This window comes from Ranitomeya imitator, chromosome 3 (genome assembly GCF_032444005.1).
Source record: "Ranitomeya imitator isolate aRanImi1 chromosome 3, aRanImi1.pri, whole genome shotgun sequence".
Classification (NCBI taxonomy): Eukaryota; Metazoa; Chordata; class Amphibia; order Anura; family Dendrobatidae; genus Ranitomeya; species Ranitomeya imitator.
In genome coordinates, this window is record NC_091284.1 from 724,538,036 (window position 1) to 724,551,908 (window position 13,873).

The 13,873-nt window shown below is 45.8% G+C and overlaps 1 protein-coding gene across 1 annotated transcript in view; it reads left to right on the plus strand.

Moving 5' to 3' along the window:
* Positions 1-257: 257 nt before the first annotated feature.
* Positions 258-13,873, plus strand: part of ATP5MC2 (ATP synthase membrane subunit c locus 2) — a 48,137-nt gene continuing 34,521 nt past the window's right edge. Inside the window, exon 1 of the mRNA XM_069758738.1 lies at positions 258-296. Coding sequence (XP_069614839.1) covers positions 273-296 — 24 coding nt within the window. The 5' untranslated portion in view covers positions 258-272. The remainder of the gene's footprint in view (positions 297-13,873) is intronic.

Below are 13,873 nucleotides of genomic sequence, written 5' to 3' on the forward strand. Positions count from 1 at the left end.
ATAGGTGTGCTGAGGGAGGTAACGAGGACAATAAGTATAACAACTGTTCATTAAGGGTGAACTTATCAGTCTGACGGCTTCCTGACTGCAGAGTCCTAGGTTCAAACGGTGGCACCAACGCGGTAAGCATGTGATGAATATGGAGTCATACTGCAGGCGTTGATGATCCGGTTCCTGGGGGTGACGATGAGTCCTCGTCGTCTTGCACGGGGTCCTGGGTCCAGGATTCGGGTTGCAGAGTGAAGAGCAGTCTCCAACACTGCTATAGCTTGATGAAGCTTGGCAGAAGTATGCAGGTGAGAGAGGGAACACTTCTCAGTGAGTCACCCAGTGTTTCTCAGGTGGCACGTGCGCGGTATTTACTGACCCGTTGCGTTGGGTACCTTGAGCAGCGGGAGCCAACGGGCAAAATGCAGTTCTCTGGTCACAGTCTCTGTAAGTGGCAGCAGGGACACTATAGCGCAGACCTGCGCTGTCACGGTGCTCAGAGGACGAGCACCAAACTTCCCCTGCTGCGTGCTCCTGCCAAGTCTGTCTGCCTTTTCACGCGCTCTGCCCTCTTTAGCCTAGCTACGCCCCCTGCTGTTGAGTGCAAAGGTCAGTCCAGGTTTCTAAGTTTTCCCCCAGACAATAAAAGATGACAGTCCCGACAGTTCCGGACCTGGCGTAAGGAAGGTACCCCGGGTCCGGTCCCTCTTCTTACATGAGCACATCCTAAAGCCTCATGAATACGTCCATTTTTCTTCTACATGTTCTATCCATGATTCTCATGGGTAGAATTGATACCCATTGTAGTTCATAGTGCTGGGCACATGTCTGTGTTTCCAAACAAATCTTGGATTCATGTTCATTTTCGATCACAGTCACAGTACAAAAAGTCACCTATACCAGTGTATGGGTACATGAAAATCAAGGGCAGCACACAGATGCCAAGGTGTCTATGTTCTTCTTGCTGCCCAAACTGACCTGTGCCTGTCCCTGCTGACCGTTAAGGGTTAACAACTCATAATCCATAGCCTCTGTTTCCTGGTTTAGTCCAAAGCCAAATTTGCCAAAATGATGACCCAAGTGGTTCATATTTGTAGCTTTTTAAGTAACTAAAAAAGGTCCAAACCCCATAAGTCAGCTTCTGGTATATGCTAGAGATCATGATTTTTGGCCTTTGAACTTTCTATCTGGTGTTGCTGACATTACAAAATATTGTTGCATGAAAAAAAATGTGAGCAGCACTATGCTTCAATGCTCATCAAAAATGTGGTACTCCAACAATGGATGCCACCATTTTGAATATATTTATAATACAAGTCAGATCATTGGGGGCACCACAGCTGGTAATCCAAGTGGTTGATAGCTCCAGGGTTTCCAGTGTCCAATTCCTTCTAACCAGCACAGCCTTGAGGAGTTTGTGTGCTGCTGATGTACTTCGTAAAATGGAGGAATTTTATCAAGACTTCCAGATGTGGCTAAATGCCACATGACGTTAGATGTTTGGCTCCTGCTCCAGTGACATCCCATGTACCAATCACACACAGCCGTATAGGAGATGTCACTAGTAACATTACATTCCCAGAGCAGTATGTTTGGCTCTAGGGATAGCGCATGTACAGTCCGAACCATAATCTGCTGATTCCACTACATGCGCCATTCCATGACAAGAAATTGCCCCATTATCACTAGGGATGTGATGAGTGGAAGCAGAGCTAAGCGGGAGCATAATAAATGCTGTGGAAAAGACAATTAGAGGATTTTTATAGTGGAGAGGGTTTGGGAAATAATTTAAGGTAATGTGCACATGGTGTCATATAGATGCAATTGAAGTGTAGACATTCAGGTTTAATTTAAGGGATTGAACAAAAATATTCTGTGAAATGTTTAGCAACTGCAATAATTTTTCTACAAAGCCTTTCCAGTACTTTTTTCTCTCATTCTGTTACAGGTTGATCTTTGGACAGATGAAACTAAGAATGCTTTTCTAGAACTGGGCTAGCTTCTTTAAACGTTTTTTGGCAAAGGCTAATCTTGCCTTTTTATTTTTAAAAAAGCACTCCCATCAAAGTTTTCATCTTCTTAATTTATATTTCAGCCATCATGTTATGGCCATCATGTCATCACTATGTACTTAAAATTGTTCATTTTGCCTTTCTACCCAGCTAATTCTTCTCTGTTCTCTGCTCTATGTAGAAACAAGAAGTCTCTTATCCCTGTATCTCCCGAAATCCTGGTTCTCCCCACCACATCCCTACAGTCACTTCTACTTCTCATCTATCATCTATCACAAATTTCCGCAACCTCTCTAACCTTATACCCATCCGCTCAGCCACCACTTCCTAGTCCTTCTAACAGGAGGTCTATGGAGCGCTCGCTCTGTCTGCAACCAACGTTCCTGCATCCATGATCTTTTCATTACTAACGAACTTAAATTCCTTGGCATCACTGAAACCTGGCTCACCCCCCCTGACACAGCCTCTCCAGCTGCATTTTCTTATGGTGGATTCCATCTTTCTCACACACCTCATCCCAGCTAGCATGGTGGAGGAGTTGGTTTCCGCCTTTCAGATAACTGCTCCTTCACCCAAATTCTACTGCCACCCTCAGTTAGTCTCTCTTCTTCTGAGGTACACTCTGTGTGCATCTACTTCCCCCTCCATCCGGCAGTTATTTAATGCCCCCCCGTGGCCAACCACCACCTTTTTCGACCACTTCACCACCTGTCTACTTCACTTCCTCTCTGCTGACATCCCGACTATTAACATGGGTGACTTCAACATCCCCACTGAACGAAGTATTTGGTCTGCACTCTGTCATATAGTGAGGTACCGGTGTAGTGGGCCAGAAGACTCTGAATCCATAAAGGTCAAAATTCACCGCACAATCAGTTGCTTTGGGTGATGCAAGAAAATAATATTTATTCCACTTGATGTGAACAGAAAAAACAAGCTGGGCACATGAAAAATTCTAAAGCGACTAAACACAATAGTGACGTTTTGACCTGTCCCAGGTCTTATTCAGTACGTTGCCGAAAGACAGAAAAATACATCAGTGTCGTGTTCACATATGCAAAATAAAATAAAATAGCAGTGACAAAATAGGAAACAATATAAAACCTAAGTATATATATATCATACAAACTAATACAATCCCAAGTTGTCCATGCGTAGATAATAACATTTAGGCTAAAGGTATTCCACAATGGTGGGTGAAAAAGGCAGGGTATACAATATAAAGTCACCTGTTCCTACCTCAAAGGGGTTAATGGCTAGATAGGTATTGTTGTGAGATGCATACTTGGAAATCCCTGCAGTTAGGGATAGATGCAGTCTGCATGGGAAAAGAGCCCTAGGTTGCAGTAGTGTGTATGGAACTCTGTGGAGAAGGTAGACCATGTGGGTAAGAAACCTGGCATCAAAGAGTTAACCTACTCCATGAGATGTAATACCTGTGTGGTCCTCAGAATAAAGCCGATGTAACGGTGTGCTGCAGAGGTAAAATAGACATGGTAAGGGTTAGTACATAGGTGGGTAGTAGTGGCAGACAGTGGAGAGTAGTTACTGTACTGGACCTTTAAATAAGTATGGCAGTGCTCACGCACCGTGCCTCCTGTTGCTGGGGTGCTGTATGACTGGGGGCTGGGGATTTTATGCCGGCGTGCGGTGCCGCGGCCAGAAGTGCGTCACCGGAAGTGATGCGCACCATCTACAGCGGCGCCAATCTAGGACATATGCCGTGCCTGGACAGTATGCCAGAAGCGCGTTACCTACAGTGGCACGTGACCAGGTGAGGGGGATGCGGGAAAGCGTCACTGAGAGTGATGAAGGGTAATAATGAACAGCCTAGTACCGTGTGTTATGATGGTTATCATGGTAACACTTATCCCGGAGTGCTTCTTGGGTATAAGGGCATTAAAGTGACCACTGTAAAGAGTCATGTTGTGTGGTAAGGCAACCATAGCACCCCAGCCTGACTAAAGAACTGTGGTGGGCTTCAAGGGTTGCTGAGCAGAGATGGAAAAAGTCCCACTCCAACAAGCACTTCATCACATTCGCACAGTCCCTCACTACTTTCAAGTCCACACTCACTGCAGCATAACAAACATACTTCTCATCTCTCATATCCTCCTGATGTCACAACCCTAAACAGCTAAAACCACTTTCAATTCTCTTTGTCCCTCAGCACCTCCTCCCTCTCTTCTCATCTTAGCTGAAGACTTTGCCTCATTCTTGAAGCAGAAGATCGATAACATTAGAGAAAGCTTTGGCCTACAACCCCCACAGCCCCCCCTCATAACTACTCAGCCATCCTCCTCCAAAACCAGCTTCTCCCCCATTACAGAAGATCAACTCTCCTCTTTACTATCAAAATCACATCTCACCACCTGTACACTTAACCCGATCTCGTCTCACCTCATCCCAAACCTCACCACAGTCTTCATCCCAACACTAACCCATCTCTTCAACCTGTCACTAACAACTGGTGTTCAACCCTCATGATTCAAACATTGATCACACCCATCCTCAAAAAGCCCTCCCTTGACTCATCCTCTGTGTCTATCATCACATTTCACGTCTCCCCTATCCCTCAAAACTAATGGAACAACACGTCCATCTTGAACGGTCTTCCCACCTTTTCTCCTCCTTGACCGCTTACAATCTGGTTTCTGACTGCACTGAAAATGCCCTGACTAAAGTCACCAATGACCTACTAACTGCCAAATCCAAGCGACAGTATTCTTTCCTCCTCCTGGACCTTCCTCTGCTGTTGACAGTCAACCATTCCCTCTTACTACAGATTCTCTCATCTCTTGGCATCACAGACTTTGCCCTATCTTGGATCTCTTCATACCTAACAGATTGGACATTCAGCATCTTCCACTCAAACACCACGTCATCTCGCCCCCGATCTGTCAGTGTGCCCAAAAGTTTAGTTCTATGGCCCCTGCTCTTCTCTATTTACACCTTTGGCCTGGGACAGCTCATAGAGTCCCATGGCTTTCAGTATCATCCCTATGCTGATGACACACAGATCTACCTCTCTGGACCAGATATCACCCAATTACTATCCAGAATCTCACAATGTTTGTCCCCTATTTCATCCTTCTTCTCTACTATACAGGTCCTTCTCAAAAAATTAGCATATAGTGTTAAATTTCATTATTTACCATAATGTAATGATTACAATTAAACTTTCATATATTATAGATTCATTATCCACCAACTGAAATTTGTCAGGTCTTTTATTGTTTTAATACTGATGATTTTGGCATACAACTCCTGATAACCCAAAAAACCTGTCTCAATAAATTAGCATATCAAGAAAAGGTTCTCTAAACGACCTATTACCCTAATCTTCTGAATCAACTAATTAACTCTAAACACATGCAAAAGATACCTGAGGCTTTTATAAACTCCCTGCCTGGTTCATTACTCATAACCCCCATCATGGGTAAGACTAGCGACCTGACAGATGTCAAGAAGGCCATCATTGACACCCTCAAGCAAGAGGGTAAGACCCAGAAAGAAATTTCTCAACAAATAGGCTGTTCCCAGAGTGCTGTATCAAGGCACCTCAATGGTAAGTCTGTTGGAAGGAAACAATGTGGCCGAAAACGCTGTACAACGAGAAGAGGAGACCGGACCCTGAGGAAGATTGTGGAGAAGGACCGATTCCAGACCTTGGGGGACCTGAGGAAGCAGTGGACTGAGTCTGGTGTGGAAACATCCAGAGCCACCGTGCACAGGCGTGTGCAGGAAATGGGCTACAGGTGCCGCATTCCCCAGGTAAAGCCACTTTTGAACCATAAACAGCGGCAGAGGCGCCTGACCTGGGCTACAGAGAAGCAGCACTGGACTGTTGCTAAGTGGTCCCAAGTACTTTTTTCTGATGAAAGCAAATTTTGCATGTCATTCGGAAATCAAGGTGCCAGAGTCTGGAGGAAGACTGGGGAGAAGGAAATGCCAAAATGCCTGAAGTCCAGTGTCAAGTACCCACAGTCAGTGATGGTGTGGGGTGCCATGTCAGCTGCTGGTGTTGGTCCACTGTGTTTCATGAAGGGCAGGGTCAATGCAGCTAGCTATCAGGAGATTTTGGAGCACTTCATGCTTCCATCGGCTGAAATGCTTTATGGAGATGAAGATTTCATTTTTCAGCACGACCTGGCACCTGCTCACAGTGCCAAAACCACTGGTAAATGGTTTACTGACCATGGTATTACTGTGCTCAATTGGCCTGCCAACTCTCCTGACCTGAACCCCATAGAGAATCTGTGGGATATTGTGAAGAGAAAGTTGAGAGACGCAAGACCCAACACTCTGGATGAGCTTAAGGCCGCTATTGAAGCATCCTGGGCCTCCATAACATCTCAGCAGTGTCACAAGCTGATTGCCTCCATGCCACGCCGCATTGAAGCAGTCATTTCTGCCAAAGGATTCCCGACCAAGTATTGAGTGCATAACTGAACATTATTATTTGATGGTTTTTTTGTTTGTTATTAAAAAACACTTTTATTTGATTGGATGGGTGAAATATGCTAATTTATTGAGACAGGTTTTTTGGGTTATCAGGAGTTGTATGCCAAAATCATCAGTATTAAAACAATAAAAGACCTGACAAATTTCAGTTGGTGGATAATGAATCTATAATATATGAAAGTTTAATTGTAATCATTACATTATGGTAAATAATGAAATTTAACACTATATGCTAATTTTTTGAGAAGGACCTGTATTTATAAAACGTAATATGGACAAAACACAATTCATCATTTTTCCCCCACCTCACTCAATCCCCCCAACAGACCTATCCATCAAAGTCGATGGCTGCTCACTCTCCCCAGTCCTGTAACCCTGCTGCCTTGGCGTAACCCTGGACTCTGATCTCTCCTTCAAACCACACATCCAAACCCTTTCCTCTTCCTGCTGACTCCAACTAAAAAATATTTCCCGGATCAGTACATTCCTTAATAAAGAATCTGCAAAAACTCTAGTCCATGCCTTCATCATCACCTGCCTTGACTACTGCAACCAACTCTCTGTGGCCTCCCTAATACTCTTGGATACCTCCAATCTATCCTAAACTTTGTTGCCCAGCTAATTCACCAGTCCCTCCGCTATTCCCAAGCCTCTCTCCTCTGTCAATCCCTGCACTGGATCCTCATTGCCCAAAGACTCCATTTCAAAACTCTAACCATGGCGTACAAAGCCATCAACAGCCTATCTCCTCCATACATCTGTGACCTCGTCTCCGAGAACTTACCTGCATGCAACGTCTGATCCTCACAAGATCTCCTTCACTACTCCCCTCTTATCTCCTCTTCCCACAAACGCATACAAGATTTCTAGCGTGCATTCACACTACTCTAAAACTCTCTACCTCAACATATCAGACTCTCGCATACCATGGAAACCTTCAAAAGGAACTTGAAGACCTACCTCTTCCAACAAGCCTATAACCTGCAGTAACCCTTGTTTCACCAAACTGCTGCACAACCAGTTTTGCCCTCACCTACTGAATCATCACCCATCATCACTTGTAGATTGTGAGCCCTTGCAGGCAAGGTTCTCTCTACACATGTACCAGTCACTGACTTGTATTGTTTAAGATTATTGTACTTGTTTTTATTATGTATACCCCTTTCACATGTAAAGTAATAATAAATAATAATCTATATACATAATTGTCTAAGGGTCACTTCCGTCTGTCTGTCTGTCTGTCCTTCTGTCACGGTTATTCTTTCGCTGATTGGTCTCGGCAGCTGCCTGTCATGGCTGCCGCGACCAATCAGCGACGGGCACAGTCCAATTAGTGCCTCCCCTGCTCCCCTGCACTCACTGCCCGGCGCCTGCTCCGTAATCCCCTCCGCTCACACAGGGTTAATGGCAGCGGTAACGGCCCGCGGTGTACCGCACTCCGTTACCGCTATTAACCCTGTGTGTCCCCAATGATTTACTATTGATGCGGCCTAGGCAGCATCAATAGTAAAAATATGTCATGTTAAAAATAATAAAAAAAAAAAACAAACAAACCTGCTATACTCACCCTCCTCCGCCTTTCTCGCTCCTCGCCATGCTCCCAGGACCGCTCCATTGCAAGCGGCAGCTTACATTCCGTCCCAGGGCTGGTGTGCGGCAAGGACCTGCCGTGACGTCATGGTCATGTGACCGTGATGTCATCATAGGTCCTGCTCACACCAGCCCTGGCACCGAAAGCTGCTGCTTGCAATGGAGCGGTCCCGGGAGCGTGGCGAGTAGCGGGAAAGGCGGCGGATGGTAAGTATAGCAGGACTTCCAACGGGCTATAGGTGAGTATATGTTTATTTATTTTTTTTAAGTCTCTATACTACGTGGCTCTGTGCTGGCCAATATACTACGTGACTCTGCTATATACTATGTGGCTGGGCAATATACCGTACTACGTGGCTGGGCAATATACTACGTGACTGGGCAATATACTACGTGGCTGGGCAATATACTACGTGGCTCTGCTACATACTACATGACTGGGCAATATACCGTACTACGTGGCTGGGCAATATACTACGTGGCTGGGCAATATACTACGTGGCTGGGCAATATACTACGTGGCTGGGCAATATACTACGTGGACATGCATATTCTAGAATACCCGATGCGTTAGAATCGGGCCACCATCTAGTAATTTAGAATTCCCTTTTTCAACTCCTGAACCAGCTGCTCTCCTCATCCCTCTATGTCTTGTTTCTACATAGAGCTTAAGAGGATTCAGCTAGTCAGTTTTTAAATAACGTGATATCATAAGTACACAGTGCTGTATAATATGATGACTGCAATATATTAAGAGTAGGGATGAGCGGACCTGTGGATCATCAGGTTTGTCGGATTTGGCTGAACTTTAGTCCAAAGTTTGGTTCTGGTACCTTGACCCGAACGTGACCCCGAACCTCACAGAAGCCAATGGGAACCCAATGTTTGGTGCTGTAAAATAGTCGTAGTAAGGGGTAGGGGGCTGCAGAAGGAAGCAAAATGGGCGATAGGGCAGGACAATTGCCCTGCAAACAAATGTGAATAGGGAAATTACTTAAAATAATGCACAGTAAAAAAATATTAAAACTAATAATCTTGATTCAGGAGGCTGAGGTTCAAGTGGAGGAATGGAGCAATGCCTTCTGTGTGCAGTTTACTGTACTTGTTCAATAAAATAAAAAAAATGGGGTTTCAACTATTTTTAATGACCAGCCAAGTAAAGGCATACAGCTGTCAGCTTGTCTATTTTGGGAAGGGGCCAATATCCATGGACCATCCCAACTTATTAAAATCAGCCCACAGCTATCTGCTTTGCCGGTTATTAAAAAATGGGGGAACCTTACAATAAATGATGTGGGATCCCCTCTATTTTTAAATAACCAGCCAAGGCAAAGCTGGGTGGTTATTTTTACTCAGGAACATTATGACACTAATTTTTAAGGGTACTGTTTCTGAATATGCTGCAGAAGACAAGAGAAGATGGAAGTCTGCAAAAACGAGCTGTTTCTGTGAGTAGTCGTCATTGAGTCAGGTACTTAGATTTAAGGTGCATTTACATTGGCCAGCTGCACCCTTTAAATGACCGATGATCTGCTATATGAAGCCAACAGTCGCTTAACAAACTGTTTAGACAGGATGTTTTTATTTTCATGTACATGGAACAAATCGATAACAAAAAATCGTCTTGTGCACGTAAAAAAAAGCATTGTTCTCAACAGCACATGTATGTACACAGGAGATTGTGTTGCTGAGAACGATGATATACAAAAAGGAGTGTCTTTATCCAGGCCGGGGTTTGTTCCTTGTTGTTTTTTCCCCACTCTGGTCATGCGGGGGTTAACCTTCTCTGCCTCATTTTGGGTTGTGTGGCTATTAAAGTCTTCTGTGGCCTGCAGACCAATATCAGTGATAGTTCATGCTCCCAGGCTAGAGCAGCTGACCCCTTGATACTGTGTGTGGTCTTCTGCCCGTGTACTCTGTTCCCATGATTTTCCTTTCCTGCCACCCCGCTTTGTCTTAGTGCTCCCTCCTTGTTCTTGGACCTCTTGGTATGTGACCCGGCTTGTCTTCTGACTTGTTTTACTGTCTCTCGTCTTGGTTATATCTGCTGACTTCTGGCTTGTATTTAACCATGTGCATTGCTGTGACCTCTGGTACTTCTTGTCCTGACTGTTTCTGACTCAGCTCATCTTGGAGCGCCCCCAGACACAGGGCCACAGGTTACTCGGTACCGGTCCTTTCTGTCTCAGTTCTGGGGTTGTCACGGTGGCTGGACCCGGTCCGTGACCCTGCTAAGGGGCGTCCAATAAAAGGTGATAGGAATCTGTCAAGGTTTCGTGACGCCACCTGTGGTGTTCGGTCAGGATGACCGACGCTGCTTGGGGTCCGCTGGGGTGATGGAATGGCATCTAGATGGTATACCTTCCCACAGGTGAAGTATGTCCCCAGGGCTTCCCAGTGATGTAGATGGCGATGGTGTGAGGTGCAGACAATAACAAGGACACAAGGTTGCAGTCTCTTTACTGAAGACTTCAGGATCCGCAATCCAGAGCACAGTTAACAGGGCTGTCTGAGACCGGCCGGTCCGATGGCACATCCAGAGTTCCCTTTACAGGTGGAAATCGTTTCCTACCAATAACGCCTGTGTGTTGTAGTGCTACCCTGCTGAGCATTCGGTATAGTCCTCACAACTTCTGTTCTAGTTCGTTCGTTCTCTTTCTTTCTATTTCGTTCCAGATGTTACTAGTTTCTCGTCCCCCAGGTATGTTATGGCTAGGACGCACCCGTATGACGGGAAGGCTCGGAGCTCTTCCGGGACCCTAGAGACGCCCCTATCCACGCGTTGCCCCCTATGTCTTCGTAGGAAATTTAAGGTAGACAGCCAACCTATAATTAACTGTCCTGCGGAGTTTGAAGTAAGGCATAGAGTCAGTTACTCCCGCGGTGTTCCGGCCACCGGCTATGCGCCTCAGTATGATGTTGCCGTTCTCGGGGCACGACTCCTGCTGGCTCTCCTTTGTGCTTGATCTCGTTTCTCACTATTCCACAATATCCTTCGCTTCGTGTCTCTTTCTTAGGATACCGCCGCAAGGTAGTACAGGCGCGGTTCCGTAACGTTCTGTTCGCTAGGTACCTGCCAGGTTCCCACGCCTGACAGGCACCCCCTCGAATCTTCTCCCTGCAACACCCCCTGCCACGGGATGTTGCCTGAATCCAACCCAGTCAGCTTCTGACTAACTTCCTATCCAACCCCTAGTTTTACCAGTGTGAGGAGTGGCCCAATAAATAAAGCTTTTTTTCTCCCCCCTAGTGGCCAGAGTGTGAAGTGTAATGTGTGCTGGTGATACCTGGTCAGTAGAATTCCTTCAGTGCCATCAGACATACCATCAATCCCCTTAGCGGCAGAGTGTCATACTGCAATGACCTGATCTCTGGGGCGCTGCAATCTGACCACTCTTCGCCACTTGGTGGCGCTTCTGCTGCTGCTCAGTGGTGTTACCCTTTGTGTGCGCCACCTCTCTTCCCTCACCAGCATCCCCTGGTGGAGGTTGCGCTATACTGCACTGCAGCAGCATTACATTATCACTGACCATGCATTTAAAGGGGATTTTACTTTTTTTTTTCTCTGCTCTGCTTTCTATGGATCTGCTCCAAACCTTGGCGGATCAAATGGACAGTTTGACACAAATGATGCAGGATCTGTCTGTGGATCAGAGGGCCTTGGCCTCGTCTCATAACCACCTGCAAAGGGAACTTTCTGACACAGTAAATCTTTGCAGACTGTAAGTACCCTAACACTATTGATGTCTCATTGCACTCTCCTGAACCTACGGTCAGGCTCCCAGATACCTTCTCCGGGGAAGAGGAGAGGTTCCGTACAAGGAGAGTTGCAAGCTATTGTTTTCTCTTAGACGCCGATCTTCTGGAGATGAGAGTCAGTGGGTGGTGATAATCATTTCCTTACTGTGGGAGGGACCTCAGTTGTGGGCTTTCTCTTTACCTGCTTCTCCCCCTGAACGTGTGTCTGTGGAGATTCTTTGAGTCCTTAGGACTTATTTTTTACAAGCCTGACTGGGTCAGAGTGGCAGAGGACACAATCATGAGTCTCTTTCAGGGGAAGCTCTCGGCTGAATGGTATTGCTCAGAGTTCTGTCGATGGTCCACTGAAGTGTCCTGGGATAACTCTGCACTGAGATGTCAGTTCAGGAGAGGACTGTCGGATCACCTGAAGGATGCTCTGGCTCTCCATCCACCACCCAACTCAGGCTATCCATATGGATCGGAGGCAAATGGAGAGAGGTTACACAGCGAGAGGTTCCGATACTCCCTGCTAATCCTGTTGCTTTGCCACCATCTGAACCCATGGAGGTGGGGCCACCGACCTCAAAAAGAGGAGATGGTGACGTGAAGGAAAGCTGTTTTTACTGTAGAGATCCCAGACATTAGAAAAAGGACTGCCCCTCCTGCTCACAGACCTACAAATAGCTGAGTCTGGGTGATTGTTGTGGAGGTCACCCAGACTCTCATGTACTTTTTTTTTTTTCAAAAGTACTGTTGGAAGTGGAACTTAGTTGTGGGAGTTGATCGGTTGATTGACAGCCTGTTTAGCTAGATAGTAGAAATCTGACTATCAGGTCCGAGCACCAGCGTTTCCGAGAACTGGAGCAGTGGTCGATTATCCGCACTACCGCTCCATTTATTCTTAATGGAAGTGCCAGAGATTACCAAGCACAGCGCTCTGCTGATCTTTGGGGTTTCCATTAGAATGAGTAGTGTGGATGCCTCTGCTCCATTCAACTGGGGCTCTTCAAATCCCCGGTCCTCAGGATCGGTGGGAACCACTGTGGTTGGATCCTCACTGATTAGAAAGTTATTCCCTATCTTGTGAATAGGGAATAACTTTCCAACTTGAGATATCCACTTTAAAAAGAGTATCTAAAGTTTTACGATATTATTTTTTTTTATGCCCATTCTGAGCAGATCGGTGGATCACCAAGTTCTCAGGCCCCCATAAGTCGCTAAATAGACAGACTCCTAGAAGACTGCTGCTCAGGAGACATGAGAGCATGTACACAGCACAGAGTGAATCCAGTGAGTAGAAAGTCATAGTCCTGTCTAAACCTGTGCACTTCTAAGAGGTCTTTTGAGCAATCAGTGGGGGTTTCAGGTCCACCATGCCCCTCTCCAAACTGAGCCAACTGCAGACTCAAACCAACCTGCTGAGAATTAATGGACCTAAAACATATAAGATATCTTCCAAAAGTTTAGTTACTCTTTAACTGTTTAATAAAATGGCTGCCTAAGATCAAGCAATACTTTGGTTCCTGCATGGTCTGCAGTCTGATGAGGGCTGGTAACAACAACTTCAAACATCTCCTTGCCATTGTTAAGGGCATACTGGGAGTTGTAGGTTAATGTGATACAATTGTATATTGGAATGACTGGACACTACAATTGATTGCTGTACTAAGCTTGGCAATATAATCATGTACTGATGGAGATTCTGGTGATGTTGTGGTTGTGGAGATGTATTACTGCACTGATCGTGCTTCTGGTGGTGTATTACTTAAATGACAGTGGTTCTGGTGATGTATTACTGTATTGACGGTGGTTCTAGTGATGTTTTAATGTACTGACTGTGGTTTTGGTGATTTACTGCACTGATGGTGGTTCTGATGATATACCGTATATACTAGAGTATAAGCCGAGATTTTCAGCCCAAATTTTTGGGCTGAAAGTGCCCCTCTCGGCTTATACTCGAGTCAAAGTGGGTGGCAGGGTCGGCGGGTGAGGGCGCTGAGGCATACTTACCTGCTTCCAGCGATCCTGGCGCTCCCCGCCTGTCCGACGGTCTTCGGTGCTGCAGTTCTTCCACTGTT